Source organism: Poromitra crassiceps (genome assembly GCF_964638095.1).
Source record: "Poromitra crassiceps genome assembly, chromosome: 16".
Taxonomy (NCBI): Eukaryota; Metazoa; Chordata; class Actinopteri; order Beryciformes; family Melamphaidae; genus Poromitra; species Poromitra crassiceps.
The window spans coordinates 27,937,959-27,957,359 of record NC_139645.1 but is presented as its reverse complement, the minus strand read 5'-3'; the positions used below and the strand labels follow the sequence as shown (position 1 = coordinate 27,957,359).

Sequence of the window (19,401 nt, the reverse complement as noted above, 5' to 3'; positions counted from 1 at the left end):
CTGGTTTTAATCTGCCCGTAAGAACAATGAATGGACATGTAAGAGTGGTTTCTTTTGAGCACACCATGTGAAATTACTATCTCAATATCTCTCGCCTCGCGTCGCCTCCCCTCCGTCCGTGTGTCAAGCAGCACCACTCGAAGCAACAGAGAGAAACGATTCGCTTATTTGATTGGCCGAGTAGCATCACGTGTGATGATTTACAGCGCGTGCATTGGTCTGTGAGCTTCCTGGCAGATAAACAGTAGTACCGTAAATACTATAAAAGCATGTGCCGGTTAAAATAGAAACGCTCCGTGAAAATGTAAGTTATCAATGATTTGTAGATTGTAGGGCTCGGTCCGGATAGGACGGTGTCTCGGTCCGGATGCGGACCGGAGTCCGGACTTTGAGGATCGCCGCTATAGATCATCTGTTAAACATCTACAGATGAAGTTGAATTGATCAATTGTTGAATGTCAACTAATAAGCTGTTGAAACGTTACTAATACTCTGTAGACTATCTGTAGACGGACTATCCAAGTAAAGTGTTACCGGGCCGTTTGAAGCCAGATTTGGGCTGTTTGAAGCCCAATTTGGGTCGTTTGAAGCCAGATTTGGGCCGTTTGAAGCCAGATTTGGGCTGTTTGAAGCCCAATCTGGGTCGTTTGAAGCCAGATTTAGTTAATATAATGCTAACGCGATGATACATGTTACCTATTTGTTCATTAATAGAAACATCAACATTGCCTAGATAACTGCAAGTATATTATGAAGAAGTAAAACCAAAAACATGCCTCTGTACAAACGCTTCACAGCAAACTTTATTTAAGGAAGAGTGATCAGTTCGTGCATACTGTGTTATTCTCCACAGGCTTAAGAACTACACGTCATAACAATAATAATAATAATAAACATTGACATATTATCAGTTTCATTAAACATCTTCCTGTTTAAGCAAGCCCCTAGACATGGTAGTGTGTTCTGGTCAAGCCCCAACCTTTGTTTCTGAAAAATTAGGCCAACAATGGTTTTAGTCTAACCCTAACCCTAACCCTATAGCCTATACAGTGTTGAGCAATGCAAAACTCAAGGCTCCAACACAAGAGTCCAGAAATGAATGAGTGACATCACGGTGGCTCTGTCCATATTTTCATGGTTCCGAGCTTCTGAGTCCAATTTTACAATGAGATGCACCCACTTTAACCCTGAAGTGTAATTATTACTTCAGACTAACTAATAAAGTAATAAAACCACTAGTAAACCAGTGGGCAGCGCCTGGCCTGCTGTTCAGTGAGTGGCCTGACTGCGGCCACACAAAAAAAGAAAAAAAATTGTGCAGGCCAGGCCAGGCCAGGCCAGGCCAGGCCAGGCCACCAGGCATTTGCCCGACGTGCCTGATTATGGAGTCCGCGCCTGGCTTTAACTGCTTTTATATTAACATTGAATGAAATAAAAGCCATGGGTCAAACAGCATTTTTTAGAAGTTGAAACACATAAAGATATGGTACATGGATATTTCCCTGATGATATAAAATTGTTCCATATAAAAAATATTTGGCTCAAATAGACCTTGGTTTGGTCTGAAAATAGATTTAACCGTCACAATTAGTTTCCTTGAGCTCTTCCACAAGAAACTTCTCCTCATTCTGAAGGTATTCGTAGAAGGCATGTTTGGCATAATTTGTTGTCAGTAAATCATAGAGTTCCCTCATCTGATCTTGACGGGTAGGTTTTAATCTGATAGTGTCGTAAGATTCTTGCTTGATAGCGCCCTTGTCCAGGAGGTGATCCAAGATTGGTGTGACCAGGATCCTTCTGTTGATCAGCTCTTTCCGGTATTTATTCACAAAGTCCACGCCTGAGAAGAAAGGGAGTGAAATATGATTGAGTTATAAGATCAAGCTGTAACACGCTTGCGTCTGCATTATTTTGAAGAATTACAATATGATCAAGGGGTTCTGTTGTAAAATGGAGGTTTGGAAATGGCATACACCACCAATGGTGGTACATTTCAATGTGTATTTATTTGCAGGTTTGTGTAGAAGTGTTCTGTGTACAAGGTGTGTGTGTGTGATATAAGTCCATACAAGTACAAGGTGCGTGTGTGTGTGTGTGTGTGTGTGTGTGTGTGTGTGTGTGTGTGTGTGTGTGTGTGTGTGTGTGTGCACGTGTGCGCGTGCGTGCGTGTGTGTTTGCGTACGCGTGCATGTGCATGTGTATGCGTGTACCAAATTAGAACAAACTAACCCATTTATCTGTTTGGGACTATACACACCAAATTAAAAAAAACTAACCCAATTATCTGTATGGTATGGGACTATACACACCAAATTAAAACAAACTAACCCATTTATCTGTATGGGACTATTCACAGCAAATTAAAAAAAACTAACCCAATTATCTGTATGGGACTATTCACACCAAATTAAAACAAACTAACCCATTTATCTGTATGGGACTATTCACAGCAAATTAAAACAAACTAACCCATTTATCTGTATGGGAGGACTATTGACACCAAATTAAAAGAAACTAACCTATTTATCTGTATGGGACTATTCACACCAAATTAAAACAAACTAACCTATTTATCTGTATGGGACTATACACACAAAATGAAAACAAACTAACCCATTTATCTGTATGGGACTATTCACACCAAATTAAAACAAACTAAACCATTTATCTGTCACACCAAATTTTGATTTGGTGTGAATAATTTAAATTTGTCTTTGCACAGACGTTTTGGACACCTTACCTTCTGACGTCCAAATTTTGATTTAATGTGAATAGTCCCATACAGGTAAATGGGTTAGTTTGTTTTATTTGCCGTGCAATTTATTTGTTTTGGTCTGAAAAGAGATGTATGAAAGCTTGTGTAACAGTCACAGGAATAGTGAGACAACTGATTTTCATTTCCTGTTACTTCGCCTACCTTCTGACGTCCAGGTTCTACCAGATGCTCCAGCCGGGGGTCCTGAGGCTGCAACACATGAAATGAAAAAGACATGATAAATGTCTATTTCTCAGACTGTGGAGAAACCATACTTCTGTGTTCCTCATGTAGTAAAATACATGATAGATGTATCTTTCTCAGACTGTAGAGATACCATACTTATGTGTTCCTCATGTAGTAAAATACATGATAAATGTCTATTTCTCAGACTGTAGACAAACCATACTTCTGTGTTCCTCATGTAGTAAAATACATGATAAATGTATCTTTCTCAGACTGTAGAGATACCATACTTATGTGTTCCTCATGTAGTAAAAGACATGATAAATGTATTGTTCTCAGACTGTAGAGATACCATACTTATGTGTTCCTCATGTAGTAAAAGACATGATAAATGTATTGTTCTCAGACTGTAGAGATACCATACTTCTGTGTTCCTCATGTAGTAAAAGACATGATAAATGTATCTTTCTCAGACTGTTACATACTATACTTCTGTGTTTCTCATGTAGTAAAAGACATGATAAATGTATCTTTCTCAGACTGTAGAGATACCATACTTCTGTGTTCCTCATGTAGTAAAAGACATGATAAATGTATCTTTCTCAGACTGTAGAGATACCATACTTATGTGTTCCTCATGTAGTAAAAGACATGATAAATGTATCTTTCTCAGACTGTAGAGATACCATACTTATGTGTTTCTCATGTAGTAAAAGGCATGATAAATGTATATTTCTCAGACTGTACACCAGGGGTGGCCAAACTTTTTTGGTTGTGGGCCACATACAGAAAAATATAAGGAGTCGCGGGCCAAACAATATTAAGCGCGGCAGTTTTCGCGGCAAAAAAAAATTGGACCAGAAAACCCTTGTGCTATCAAAACTTTTATTTTTTACCTAAATAAATATGACACATAGTTTATTGATGTGCTCACCTATCACAATGGGTATTTCTGTATGTTTTCTTTTCCTGTGCCAACAGGTTAAGACAGAGATAATTTAACATAACATTAGTATTAAACATTCATTTTTTTTATTTTTTTTATAGATAAATAGACCAGGTCAGGGTACTCAAGTATAACCCATTTTCAATGGTTTTAAATAAAAAAAACTAGGGGAATCAGTTTTTTTGTTTTTGTTTTTCCGTTTGTTTTTCATTGTTTTTTGGTTTTTATCGTTTTTTTGTTTTGGTTTCCCGCTTTAAACTTTAAAACAGAAAAACGTTTTTAGAAAAAAAAAAAAAAAAAAATATATATATATATATATATATATATATATATATATATATATATATATATATATTTAAGCAACATAGCATGAGAGCCAGTGTGTTGTGGCAAATATATCCCGCTGATATTTCATTAAAAATATATATATTATTATACAAAATCCCCCATCTCTTCTAACAAAATAAGGGAGGACCATCCTCCCTTGCCTCACTAGAAAAACCTCCTGTGTCAGACTGTAGACATACCATACTTCTGTGTTCCTCTGTATGGGACTATTCACATCAAATTAAAACAAACTAACCCATTTATCTGTATGGGACTATTCACACCAAATTAAAACAAACTAACCAATTTACCTATATGGGACTATTCACACCAAATTAAAACAACTAACCCATTTATCTGTATGGGAGGACTATTGACACCAAATTAAAACAAACTAACCTATTTATCTGTATGGGACTATTCACACCAAATTAAAACAAACTAACCTATTTATCTGTATGGGACTATACACACAAAATGAAAACAAACTAACCCATTTATCTGTATGGGACTATTCACACCAAATTAAAAAACTAAACCATTTATCTGTCACACCAAATTTTGATTTGGTGTGAATCATTTAAATTTGTCTTTGCACAGACGTTTTGGACAAATGCCCTTCTTGTGTGCATTTGTCCGTGGAAATTAAGCTAAATCAGTCACACACAGGTGACGGTTATCAGCAATCAGGTCAACACAGCAGCTCTAAAAAAAACACAACAGCCAACACAACTATAATAAATGATTAAAGCTGCATTCAGCGATGTTTTTGTGTTAAAATAGGTCTAACACAGTTATATATTCGCTTAGGAACCACTATTGTATGGTATCTGGTGTATGACATGATCACCAAAGAGCCTCTCATTCACTAGAATCAGCTCTGAAAGATTTTGGCGTCGTCGCCAAATTCTATCCAATCAGAAGGCAGAACTCCCAAAAGAGGCGGTCCTCTGTGCGCGTTCACATCATTGGAAGCTAGACGGAACAGAAACCAACAATGGCGGAAGCACTCCCAGGCACGGCTTCCACAGCTGGCAAGCGTAAAAAGACACAAGAAGAAAAGAAAGCAGATGCGAAGAAAAGGAAACAAGAGAAAGACAAGACCCGGATTTATATATTACATTACATTACGTCATTTGGCAGACGCTTTTATCCCAAGTGACTTACAATAACACATTCTTGTCAGCAATAGAGCAATCAACTATGGAGCACAGTCTATGACAACTACAACTTCTGAAGGAACAGTGGTACAAGTTTAGTTTAGGTTAGTAGTTGTTTTTTTGTTTTTTGTTTTTTTAAGAAAGAGAGAGAAAGAAGTTAGATCAAGAAGGGCCCAGATGGAGCCTGAAAAGGTGTGTCTTTAGTCTTTTCCGAAAGATCGGCAGTGATTCAGCTGTCCTGACCGAAGGTGGAAGCTCGTTCCACCATTGAGGTGCCAGGGATGAGAAGAGTCGAGATCGGAATGAGCGACTTTTGAGCCCCCATAGCGAAGGAGGGGCGAGGCGACCTGCACTGGTGGAGGAGCGAAGGGAGCGCTGAGAGGTTTGGAACCTGACCATAGATTGCAGGTACAGGGGAGCTGACTGGTGTACTGCCCTGTAGGCCAGTACCAGTGTCTTGAATTTGATGCGAGCCGAGATGGGAAGCCAGTGGAGGTCCTGGAAGAGGGAAGTGACATGAGAGAATTTGGGTTGGTTGAATACCAGACGGGCTGCAGCGTTCTGAATGAGCTGAAGCGGTCGCATGTCGGTGGCAGGTAGGCCGGCCAGGAGCACATTGCAGTAGTCCAGGTGAGAGATGATAAGTGACTGGACCAGGAGGTGAGTCGCTTCTCTTGTGAGAAAGGGACGGATTTTGCGGATGTTGTAGAGGGAGAACCTACAGGAGCGTGCTGTCGCAGCTATGTTGGCTGAGCAAGACAGCTGGTTGTCGAGGATCACCCCAAGGTTCTTAGCTGTTTGGGAGGGCAGTACAGTGGTGTTGTCAATGGAGATGGAGAGATCTGCGAGAGGGCAGTCTTTCCCTGGGAGGAAGAGTAGCTCTGTCTTACCAAGGTTGAGCTTGAGGTGGTGGGCAGACATCCAGTCGCCAATGTCTTTGAGGCATGCAGAGATGCGAGCCTCGATTTGAGTGTCGGAGGGGGGGAAGGAAAGGAAAAGCTGGGTGTCATCAGCATAGCAGTGATAAGAAAAGCCATGAGAAGAGATCACATAGGCAAGAGATCTGATATAGAGAAGGAAAAGTAAGCCCAGGACTGAGCCCTGGGGGACACCGGTGGTAAGAGGGCAGGATCTGGAGAGGGACCCTCTCCATAAGACATGGTATGAGCGGTTCGAGAGATAGGAAGCAAACCAGGAGAGCGCAGAACCTGAAATGCCGAGGTCAGACAGAGTGGAAAGAAGGATTTGGTGGTTGACTGTATCGAAGGCAGCAGATAGGTCAAGGAGGACAAGGACAGAGGAGAGGGATGAGGCATTAGCAGTGTGAAGGGCCTCTGTAACAGCAAGAAGAGCTGTCTCAGTGGAGTGAGAAGCCTTGAAACCGGACTGCAGACCAGGAGGTCATTCTGGGAGAGATAGAGAGAAAGTTGTTTGGACGCTGCTCGTTCCAGGGTTTTGGAAAGGAATGAGAGAAGAGAGACAGGTCTGTAGTTCTGAATAGCAGTAGGGTCAAGGGAGGGTTTCTTAAGCAGAGGCTTGACTCTTGCAGTCTTTAGAGCAGGCGGAACAAGACCAGAGGACAGAGAGGAGTTTATGAAGGTAGTGAGGGAGGGAGATATGTCAGGTGAGATGGTTTGGAGGAGAGAGGAAGGGATAGAATCGAAGGGGCAGTAAGTGGCTTGGTTCGAGCTGATGAGTTTAAGCACTTCATCGGGAGAGAGGGGAGAGAAGGAAGGAAATCCAGGGACAGGGGGCCGAGAAGCAGGATTGGAGTCGGGAGTGTTAGTGAGGGTGCCTGGAGGATGGAAGGAGGAGCTGATGTCATCCACCTTTTTAGTAAAGAAGGTTACAAAATCATCAGCAGAGAGGGAGGAGGGAGGGGGAGGGGAGGGAGGGTTGAGGAGCGTGGAGAAGGTGGAGAACAGTTTACTGGGGTCTTGATTTCAGAGATGAAGAAGGAGGTTTTTGCTTTGGAGACAGCAGAGGTGAAGTTGGAGTGGATAAGGTGGTAGGAAGAGAGATCTTCAGGGTGATGTGATTTTCTCCATTTTCTCTCAGCTGCCCGAAGCTCTGTTCGATAAGTTCGCAGAGATTCAGTCAGCCAAGGAGCAGGGGGAGAGGATCGGGCAGGCTTAGTGGTGAGTGGGCAGAGAGAATCAAGAGCGGAGGAGAGAGAGGATAGAAGAGTGGTGGAAGCCTCGTCAGTGGACAGGAGAGCAAACTGCTTGGCTGAGGGAAGCAAGGAGAGGACGGTAGAAGAGAGGGAGTTAGGTGAGAGAGTTTTTAGGTTGCGTCGGGTGGTGGTAGAGTGAGGGGGTGATGGGTGGGAGGAGGGGAGGGGGATGGGAAGAGAGAAGGTGATAAAGTGGTGGTCGGATACAGAAAGAGGAGTCGCAGTGAGGTTAGAGGTGGAGCAGGATCTGGTGAAGACCAGGTCAAGCACATTCCCTGCTTTGTGAGTAGGAGGAGATTGAGAGAGGTAGAGGTCAAAGGATGAGAAGAAGTTAAGGAAAGGCAGATATTGTAAGGTTACTGGCTAGATGTTGAAATCGCCCAGAAGGATGAGTGGAGTACCATCCTCAGGAAAGACGGAGAGAAGGGTGGCCAGCTTGTCCAGAAAGTCACCAAGCAGACCAGGCGGGCGGTAGATTACCACAATGTTGAGCTTGATGGGTAGGGATATGGCAACTACATGGGACTCAAAAGATGAGATAGACAGATGAGAGAGAGAGGTGACAGTGTAGGTCCATTTGGGAGAGATGAGGAGACCAGTGCCTCCGCCACGGCCAGAGGCTCTGGGGGTGTGCGAGAAGGAGTAAGCAGCAGAGAGAGCTGCAGGAGTAGCAGTGTTTTCCGGAATGATCCAGGTCTCTGTGAGAGCTAGAAAGTGGAGGGTTTGAGATAGAGCATGAGCCGAGATGGTCTCAGTTTTCTTAACAGCTGACTGACAGTTCCAGAGACCTCCGGCAATAGTAAAAGGACTAATTGTGCGCTTAGGGTAGGAAAGATTACCGGGGTTACTACACCTGAAGCTGCCATGTCTACGGCGTCTGTGGACTGATGTTACAACAGGGATGGGGAGAAAACACACAGTTAGGTAGATGAGTAGTTAGTACCCTCGAGTCTTCATACCCAGAGGCTTCGTGCCGCTTACAGCTGCCGCTGTAGACTGACTATGCTAAGACATACAGGATCTGCAGAGGGCCTAAGCCACTCCCACAGCAATCAGCTTCAATCACAAGTAGCTGGCCGCCTCAGGCCAGGTATCGGTTCAAACTTTACAGAATGAGCTAGCCTATAAACCTTATAGAATACACACTTCAAATTGACTATTTAAGGCCATGGACCATTGGAGAAATCTGAAGACAGCCAAGGGTTTCAAGTCCGACGCTGAAGTTGCATTCTTTCTTCTCGACATGCAAGTCTCGTTATGTTTTCTGCAGTAATGTTTGTTCTAATATGTGTTATGCAACAGTAAAATGTGAAATGGTAAAGTTACCGGTCATTGCGGGGAGACCAGTTATGACATATAACGTTTGCTTCATTTGCTATGTAACTAATGATAGTGTAATGGAGAAATGTGCTGCCTTGATGCACTGCGCGCTGCCGTGGTGAAGACGGGAGGGGAGGGGGGAGTTCCCGAACGAAACTTAACGAAAACAGCCGAATTGGGCACATCGCTGAATGCAGCTTTAAGTCTATAATTATTAAGTCTTAAGTCTCTTATGGATGAGCGTTCTATCATCTGCTGCATGTCATCCAGTCATGCTTATCCTGGGGAACGGTGGGACATGCCCTGGCCATCCTGGGAAAACACACACACTTATGATGATCAGTGATGTCACTTGAGCAAGTGTGCATTGTGACATCCCTGATGATGTCATCAGTGATGTCTTCAGTGTTGTGACATCAGTGATGTCTTCAGTGTTGTGACATCACTGATGACGTCATCAGTGCCCAGCCACGACTTAATTGTTGCGTAGCAGCTATAATTCTTATTATTCCGTAAAACTGTATGCACGTCAGAAACCATAAGGCCCACAGCAGCCAAACTTTGCACATAGTTTGGAAATGTCACCAACTACTCAGAAACAAAATTACACCAATCTACCAAATGTTGGTGATATAACAGCCCATTTCACATTTTTAGGCCTTGACGGGTCATTTGGCATTGTGACATCATCACAATCACCATCAATATCATTCGTCTATTTTTTAATGCTCCGTTGTAAAATAATTATGGCTGCAAGGTCCGGTTCAGAACGTGACTGATTGTTGCAGCTTGCGCAAACTCCGACGCTGGGGAAAAAAGTTGCTTGTCACAATAAATACACTCGTTTGACGACTTATTTGAGGGAATGTAATAATTGTATCTATCACATCCCCTATTTCTGTTGCTCTTTGAACAACTCTGGATATTTACCAACGAGATGTTTGCCAAGCTAGACGCGCTACGGGGGTTTAGTGTTCAAATCGCTAAACCGGAAGTCAAACTGGGAGATTGTTGCTCACTTCACGGAGATCTACGGGCTAAAGTATGTTGTGTCTGTGTCTGTGTCAGCAAGGTAACGGGGGGTGCTGGGAGGATTACACCGGAAGAAGCACCCATATTTCATGTAAGGCATCATGGCATCTAGAAATAAGGTGGATAGGGACGATGTTAATGTAATATAGGAGAACACAGTCCTCCTCGTAATACGTCAATGATGAGTTGAATGTGTGTTGCTTTGTTTTCATAATAGACACTTTCAATACGCCGCAGGAAATGTTGTGTGTGCAGGCGCTTGGCCCAGCAGGAGGCGCACAGGTCATAGTCGGGACACACGGTGCACTTGAAGCGTATCCCGACCACCGGCCCACTGCAGCCGTCGCACGTCACGTTGGGGTGCAGAGCAGGAGGTGGGGAGGGGGCAGAGGGGAGGCACCTCATGTTGGGGTGCAGAGCAGGAGGTGGGGAGGGGGCAGAGGGGAGGCACCTCATGTTGGGGTGCAGAGCAGGAGGTGGGGAGGGGTCAGGGGGGAGTGGAAACTGCTGCCGGTGCTCCTCCTTCTCTTTTCAGATAAAATCTTAGGGGCTGGAAACCATATTGTAATTGCTGTGTTTATTCTTTCTTTCTTATTCCTCCGTAAAAATGTATGCACGTCAGAAATCATAAGGCCCAAGGTAGACAAACTTTGCACATAGTCACCCACTACTCAGAAACAAAAAGTTACACCAATCTACCAAATGTCGACGATATAACAGCCCATTTCACGTTTTTAGGCCTACACAGGTCATTTTAGGGCATTGTGACTTTATCACCATCACCATCAATATCAACAAAGGACAACAAAGTACAACTAACTAACTCCCTATCCCCCCCTTGTACCTGCACCAGGTGATTTCTTCTCCTTCTTCTCTAGCCGTTCGAGAAGTAACTGAATCAACCTCTTGCTGTTCATCTCGGAGTGACTGCAGTCGGTGTCGTCATCATCTTTCACCGTGAAGTACACATCACTCTCCGTGTTTGTCCCAACTCTCTCCCAGTCCTTCCCATCTATCTCCGTGTAATAAAAAGTATAATAAAAGTATTATTGTGAAATTTTAATTAAGAGACAATGTAATACATCACAACGCAAGACTGGTTGAAACACCATACACAATAAGGAAAAATAAAGCAAGTCATTTCATGTATTTTTTTATTTTTAATTATGTTTATTTTAATTTCATTTAGATTTGGTTTCAAAATTTTAACATTAATTTCAATTAATGTGAATTAAATGTCATGTCGTTTTAATAAAAAAAGTATGTTTGCTAGTTTAGTTTTAGCCATGATCACACACACACATAGGCCTCTATCTTCCGACAGGCGCTATCCCCTAATAGCGCTTTGCACACTGTTTGCGCGTGCCTTAAGGCACAGAAGATAGCATTCCGCCTTGCGCCATCCGCCAGGTGTTCTGCCGAGTTTTGCTCCCCCGCTGAGCAGCAAAAAAAAGCATCCCCACCTCACGGGAGCTACTTGTAATGATTTATACAGAAATGTAACTGTTTAAAAGTGATATAATTGTCTAGTAGACGTGACCTCCCTGATTTCTAAGTTAAAACAGCACCGAAATATGTTGGGGATGCAATTCTCAGCGGGCATGCGGAAACGTTCACGGCACCTGTCGCAAAGGCAAATTAGAGCCATGGCAAAATCATCTGCGCCGCAAAATGCCTGCGCAAACGGGATTTGGGCGGTCTTAACTACCAGAATTATTCACAGGCGTGGCCAGGCAAGGCTGGGCATTACGTCAATCAAAACCAATCAGATTCCCGTCTTGCAATGGCTGTTTGCCCGAGGCAATGCGCGAGGCATGCAATATGCTGCCTGTAATTCTCTCCATGCGTAATAGAGTGTACTCACTCGTGCAAGGACAGAGGGAGCTTATTGACAGATCGTCTGTGGTGCCAATGACCCTTTGGGTTATGAAGGTAAATAGCCTATGTCCATTGTCCAACCAGTTTTCTCAATTCATTTCCCTCTTTGTGATGTGATAAAAGTTTCTCAGTGAGTTATAGTTGATTGCCTCACAGAATTATGTGCTAATACCCAATTTTAGCAGCATCATTTGATGTCTTGGCGTGGCAAGGCTGCCTGTGCGTATGACATATCCAAAAGGAATTCCACTTTCCACTGCGCAAATACCTCTCTGCACTGGGAGCGCAACGGTAATCTCCGTGCAGCACACCCCGCGTAAGAGGTCCTTTTCAAAGCTCTTAGCGCAAAGTAATTGCACGCTGCTGACGATAGCATAATGCCATCTATCACCACATTTTAGCGCTGAAACGCTTGCTTTGGCTTGTGGCAGCCAATGCCCAGTACAGTTATCACAGGCATGCGCTTGTGTCCGCCCCCAATTTGCATTGCGCACGGCGTTAAACGAGCGCAAACGCTAAATTAGCGCTTTTGGGAAGATTGAGGCCATAGACACATGCACACCCATGTGCATGCGCCAATAGGGCAGGCGAGGGCACGCAGCAGCTGAGCTGCGGGTGAGGCCGCGCAGCATTTTGGAATGACATTCTATTTCTATGTGTAGTTGTTTTTTTACTTCTCTACTTCTACTTCTAAGGGGGGCGGGTGAAGAAGGGGATAAAAACCACTCATGATAATGGAGACTGAATGATAATGAATTTTTGAATGGAATGACATCGATGGAAATTAAGAGCTGACCTGATGAAGGCTGAGGGGTGTGGATGGTAACCTGCTCTGTTTTCCTTTCTTCTTCTTCTTCTTCTTCTTCTTCTTCTTCTTCTTCTTCTTCTTCTTTTTCTTCTTCTTCTTCTCCTCCTCCTCCTCCTTCTCCCTGGTCCTGGAAAGAGGGAGAGAGACAAAGAAGAGAGTTGACAGAAATTGCACATGGACAATTCACATGGACATTATCCCACGGACACAGTACTATCCTTCCCCCATTCCCATTATAGCCTATGTCACTTTAAAGGACTTTTATTTTCCACTTTATTCACCATGTAGCCCCGCCCACACTTGACCCAGTTGTGTTATGACTTCCTGTTCAAAACACTATCTGTTTCCTATCAGTCGACTTCTCTTCCTCATTAATTCCATTCATGATGAGATTATCTGATCTGTCGTGGATTACTCTTTAAGACACTAACTAGCACCACCTGGGTGCAATTGCACCTGCACGCTGATTGGCTGGACTCGGCAATATAATCTACTCTCAGGTGCGGCGCCCTTGCTCTTCTGATTTCCAGCGAGCAGACATATGTTGTCGTGTGAGACTGAAGTAGACATGTGTAGGACAGAGAAGGAAAAAGCATAGCCATAGAGAGCTGGTTGCGAGTGGCCCCTCTCAGGGCGCATGCTTTCAGTGTTGTCCACACACTTACTTGACTGTTGTGTTGTTGTGACTGGAATTGGCCCACGGAGGAACGTTGCAGCAGCAAAAGCATGCTGAGGCAGGCGGCAGCGGGCAGCGAGTCTGTGGTCCGTGTGCTGTCCTGTAGTCCATAGACGAACTCGCCCAAGGCGGGGGAATATATAACCGGACCTCAGTCATGCTTAGTCATAAAATTGAAATGTATGTGTATATATAGACACAAGGAAAGCAAACTCGCCTACTAGCTTTCTCAAGGGGAAAGTAAACAGCGATAAAATGAGTCAAGCTAGACTGCGTTAGTTGTGACACTTCCTGAGAGAAGTTTCAGAATAAAAGAAGGGACATGTTAGGGTTGTTAAACCCAGGTTTTATGAGTGAGAACGAGAGCTCTCACTTGGTTCGAAACAAAGTAAAACCTCCATTTTTCTGTAGATTCTCCCTGTAAACAGTGTTGACATGATACAAGGGGGAAGCAGTGTTATCCTTGGGAATGGGAAGTGGATGAATATTGTAGAATCAGCAAACATTCACATAATGGTGCTACTAAGCAGTGATCCCTCCTTTTCAGATAAACTCTGGTAAAAGAGTGAAAACGAGACAAACTTTCCCTGAACAGCGTGCATACATATGTATGAATTAAATACAAAAATTACAATGAAACGAAAAGAGGTGGGCTGTAGCTCACCCAGATAAACATTATGCATGTGGTCAATCCCTGCATCAGACTCTGGCTTCAGAAATGTTCACATGATAAGATGTCAGGAGTGATGTATCTTAAAGATATTTGATGAAAGTGTGGGTAAAGTGTTTGTAAATGTTAAAGAAGGCATCAAAACATTCACACTGGGGTTTGTCTCTGTTGTTGAGTTCCCATGGGGGGCATTGTGTGTTAAACAGAGGTGTAGTGCTATTTGGACAAGTGGGGGGACGCACCTATTATGCGGAACACCCCCCTCCCCCGGCACAAGCACAGGTCCCCCCGCACGCACACACTACACTGACACACACAACTTAACTTATTGTGTCCTCTAGACACTGCAGAAGTAGCCCATGACAGAGTCAGTTATCACAAAAAGCTAAACAACTCTCAAGCATCACACAAGTTGCACAAGGCATAATTGATCATCATTTGGCACGGCGGCTGGCATTTTTAGTAAGTAACTTACCATTTTGTGGCGAATTCTGGCGATGCAAATTGCAATCTGGTGATTAACGGTAACTTTTGATTATATTATACGGCTCTGGGACCGGTGTGCTTCCGTGCGTAGCTGATTTGGCCCACCCATTTACTGTTAGGGACGATATGATTGGTCAATTTTACTGTGATGTGATCCTAAGGTGGAATGTTTCCTTCTTCCTTCAAGCCACGAGTTGATACCGTGTGAACCGTGTGAATCATTCAGCCCACCTTAAATATTAGTTAAGGTGGAATGTTTCCTTCCTCCTTCAAGCCACGAGATGCTGTGTGAATCATTCAGCCCACCTTGAATATAGACGAACGACAACTTTGTCCAGTTTCACTCGTTTTATTGGCTCCACATGCACACACACGTTGACACACAAAACACCGCTTGGAGAAGTATGGGAACGCCGTTCCCCCGCGTTCTACCGGCACTACACCTATGGTGTTAAATATGTGGCATGGTTCACGCACACATTTATAATAATAATAATACATATTATGTATATGTGTATAGATATTGGGGATGTGGAGAGAACAGGGAAAGGAGGGCTAGCTGACACAACAGTAGCAAATTGCAGTAGTAATAATAACACATTGAACAATCATATGATAGAGAAATATAGAAAATATAGGATAGAATGGGTGCCATGCTTTAGAATAGTGGGGGAGGAGAGATCAGGAAAGGGAGGAGGTGGGGAGGGTGCAGGGGAGGGAGAGCAGGGGGAATGTGAGAGAGGAGAGAGCAGGAAAGTGATGAGGTGGGGAGGGAATGGGAAATGTTGGGGAGGAGAGGAGGTGGGGAATGAGCAGGGGAAGGGGGAAAGAGGAGAGAGCAGGAGAAGGGAGGGGGGAGGGAGAGCGGGGGATGTGGGGGAGGAGAGAGCAGGGAATCGGAGGAGGTGGGGAGGAAATGGGAAATGTGCGGGAGGAGAGAACGGGGAAGGAGAGGTGTGGAAGGAGCAGGGGAAGGGGGAAAGAGAAAGAGAATGGGTGCCATGCTTTAGAATAGAATGGATGTGGTAATGTAATGTAAAAAGTAATGTATTAAACATTACACATTACTTTCAAAAAAGTAATGCCTTACTTTACTTGTTTACTCCCTGCATGGAGAAAGTAATGTGTTACACTACTTGTTACATTACTTTTGCGTTACTCCGTAACATCGCCTGAGATGCATTGTCACATAATTTGCCAGTTAACAATACAACATTAAACCCAGGCCCGGTTCTACGGGGGTGCAAAAGCATGCATTGCACCCTTATTTTAATTGTTTGCATGCTCAGTTGAAAAGAGTGGTTAAAAAAAAAAAAAAAAAAAAAATCACAAAAAAAAAAAAAAAAAAAAATCATAATCATAATCATAATAATATAAAACATTGGTAACGAACCATCAACCATATTCTATTTGCCAGTTTTCATTCGACAGTAATTAAATAAAATATCTGCTTTTGTTCACAAACTTCACTGTCACTGTCAAGTGCACGTGACCTTGCTGCACGTTCATTGCGTGTTTTCACGTCACGTCACGTCAAGATGGCACCCGCAGTCTTTGCAACCAGCAGCATGCTAGCTATTCGATCAAAGGGAATAAATGGATCATGGATATTCGGAGATGGTGTAAACCTTTGCAACCGAACACCACCAGTGCCTCCACAACTGCAGACACTAACGTTACCGATGGCGAGACTCCAGCCGAAAAAGCTAACTTAGCTGGGGCGCCTGCTACTCGCAGCCGTGCATCACTCCCACCTGATGAGCATCCGCCTTCACCCCCAGACCAGACGCCTGTCTCGTCCCAAACACCGCCACCACCCCTCGGAAGCCAGGCTCGTCAAGTAACGTTACCGGATGACCTAGGAAAAGAAGAACCACTGCAAGTACGTTTACACAAGTACCCAGCAAGTCTATTCAGTGGAGTAAAGCGTTCATTTTGCAGTTCATGGTTTAAGAACAGAGAATGGTTAGAATATTCCTGCAAAAAAGATGCCGTGTTTTGCTACGCATGTAGACATTTCGGATTTGGCCATAATAATAATGCAGATGCCTTCATCGCGAGTGGGTATAACAACTGGCGCCATGCTCTTGTCCGTGATAAAGGACTGGGAAGGCATGAAGCAAGCAAAGAACACATGACATCAGTGGCGTTGTGGAAGGAGAGGCTTCGGAGAGAAGAGGCTGGGACGGAGGTTTGTACACTTGTGAATGAAGACCAGCTTGAGAGAAACCGCACTTATGTGAGCGCTATTTTGGACATCATTCAATTTCTAGCTGTAAACCAGCTGCCTTTCCGCGGCTCTGTTGATGCGTTGGATACAAGAGGTGAGACAAGTAGTGGTCTTTTTTTAGCATTGATGGATTACACACTTAAAAAGGACAAGGACTTAAAGAATATTTTTGATACCATCCCCGCCAATGCCTCATACACATCAAATCATATACAAAATGAAATAATGGAACTTATGAGTAAAATCATAACTGAGGAAATTGTAAATGAAATAGGAGAAGATGGGTGGTACACATTAAAAGTAGACGGCACCAAAGACCCCACTGGATGTGAAAATATCTCAATAGTGCTTCGCTATGTGGATAAAAGCACCAACAGTGTGAAAGAGAGACTTGTTTCAATGGCAACTACTAAACAATGTGATGCCAGGTCTCTGACTCAACTCGTTTTGTCACAGTTGGAAGACATTGGATTGAATACACAGAAGATTCTAAGCCAGTGTTACGATGGGGCAAGTGTCATGTCAGGTGTACATGGAGGGATGCAGAAAATCGTACAGGAAGAACTACAGAGGGAAGTGCCTTATGTGCACTGTTTTAATCACCAGCTTCACCTGGTCATAGTGCATGCCATGTCATCTGAGAACACATTGGAGAACTTCTTCAGTGTGTGTAACTCTCTCTACAAGTTCTTCAGGAAACCTACAGTAGCTGCAGTCTACACAGGAGAGAAGTTGAAGCGACTGCTTGAGCAACGGTGGACTGGCCACCTGGCCACAGTGAAAGTGATCATGAAGTCCTGTGATGACATTGCCCACCTGCTTCATGAGATCGAACGCACACCGACCAGTGGAACAGATGTGCGAATTGAGGCCACCAGGCTTTTGAAGGCCATTAGCGAGCCCAGTTTCCACTTTATTGCCTGTATGACACATCAGATATTGAGTTTGCTGGAGCCCCCCAACAATTCACTCCAAGCAAAATCCACTGACCTCTACACTGGTGTCCAACTTGTCCAAAGTGCTCTTGCATGTGTGAAAGAACTTAGAAGTGACAGTAAGTTTGACACACTTTGGGAGAAATGCACAAAAGAGAGAGAGACGACAGAACCTTCCGCTGCCCCTCCACCGAAACGACGAAAAGAAAAGATGAGTCACTTGAGAGACTTTGTGGTGGATACACCAGTTGGTCACCGTCACCAAGATGTGGGAGAGAAGACAGAGTGCAAAAGGCTGTATTTCAGTACTCTGGATGCTGTAGTGGGAGAAATGACTGCTAGATTTAGTGAAAGAAATAGCCAACTAGTACAGGCCCTGTCTGCCCTACACCCAGAGAGTGAACATTTCATGGATGTAAACAAAGTGAGGCCACTGTTGGACTTGACAGGGACAGAGGTCAAAGAAGCGGAGTTTACTGTGGCACAGCGCTTTCTGCAGGATGAAATGGCCAAATCTGACACAAGCTGGACAACACAGGACATTTTGAAAACATACAGCAAGTCTCTGGCGGCTATGCCAACTGTCATAGAAACACTGAAGCTCAGCTTAACCTTTGGTGCATCAACTGCATCATGTGAAAATTCATTCTCAACATTGAAAAATGTGTTCAGTGAACACAGAAGGAGCATGTTGCATGGAAGAAAAGCCCATCTGATTCAGATTGCTGTTGAGAAGGACCTCGCCAAAAAGTTCACTGGAGAGTGGAAGGAGAAACTGCTGAGAAAATTCAACACATCTTCAAGGAGGCTGCAGCTCTACTGAATGAGGGTAAGAAACAGTTTTTTTATTATTATTTTATTGTATTAAGTGTTATATCCATTATTATTAGATGATTCTGTTTCCTATACAACCAGTAAGCTATATAGACCTAGATGTTGAATAATGCTATTAAAATTATACTGTACCACTAAGTGGGCCTATAGTTTATCTATTTAAAATCTAATCCCATTTTACTGTGCCCTGTGTTATTTATTATGGGCTTCATTTAACCTTTGCCATCTCTCTGTCCAATAAGGTTCTTCCGGGGCCCCCTGGTGGTGTCAGTGTGCCACTATCCTGGAAGCTTTTGCTGTGGTATGGCGATTTCTACAGGATGAAGTGGAGCAATTAGACATCAAATGGACAACACAGGACATTTTGAGAGACCCTGGCAGCTATGCCTTCTGTGACAGAAAGACTGAAGCTCAATGCATGTGGTTGGTTACAGGATGTATTCTATATAAAAAAACTAACTAAAGATGGATGGATACAAGTGACACTTAAAAAATAATCACATTTGGTCACAGATGACTATAGGGAAAGAACACACCACTTTTTCATACAGACACAGAGCTTTCTAGACAAGCACCTCTGTCTAGTTCTTCTGACACTTTATTTTGACTACAGTATTTACAGTAGAGATGTTCTGCCTGATGGTAAGGGAGTAATTAAAAAAAAATATTGACTAGCCCAGAAATGTAGCCTAGTAGAGTGTTTTGTTTAAGAAACATATTGGATGCTCCTCACTTGCTGTTTTATATTATTGTGAATGTGCTCAGTTGTCAAGGCAGCTGGCTTTCTCAGGTGATTAGTGTAGCTAAACTGTCAAGGGGCATGGAGAGATGTGGTTGGTTACAGGATGTATTCTATATAAAAAAAAAACTAACTAAAGATGAATGGATACAAGTGACACTTAAAAAACAATCACATTTGGTCACAGATGACTATAGGGAAAGAACACACTACTTTTTCATACAGACACAGAGCTTTCTAGACAAG

At 43.4% G+C, this 19,401-nt stretch overlaps 1 protein-coding gene across 1 annotated transcript in view; it reads right to left on the bottom strand.

Moving 5' to 3' along the window:
* Positions 1-845: 845 nt before the first annotated feature.
* Positions 846-19,401, bottom strand: part of LOC310790957 (receptor-interacting serine/threonine-protein kinase 3-like) — an 87,392-nt gene continuing 68,836 nt past the window's right edge. The window contains exons 9-12 of the mRNA XM_083652670.1: positions 12,574-12,712; positions 10,744-10,911; positions 2,918-2,965; positions 846-1,840 (exon numbers count right to left, since the gene is read on the bottom strand). Coding sequence (XP_083508796.1) covers positions 1,575-1,840; positions 2,918-2,965; positions 10,744-10,911; positions 12,574-12,712 — 621 coding nt within the window. The 3' untranslated portion in view covers positions 846-1,574. The remainder of the gene's footprint in view (positions 1,841-2,917; positions 2,966-10,743; positions 10,912-12,573; positions 12,713-19,401) is intronic.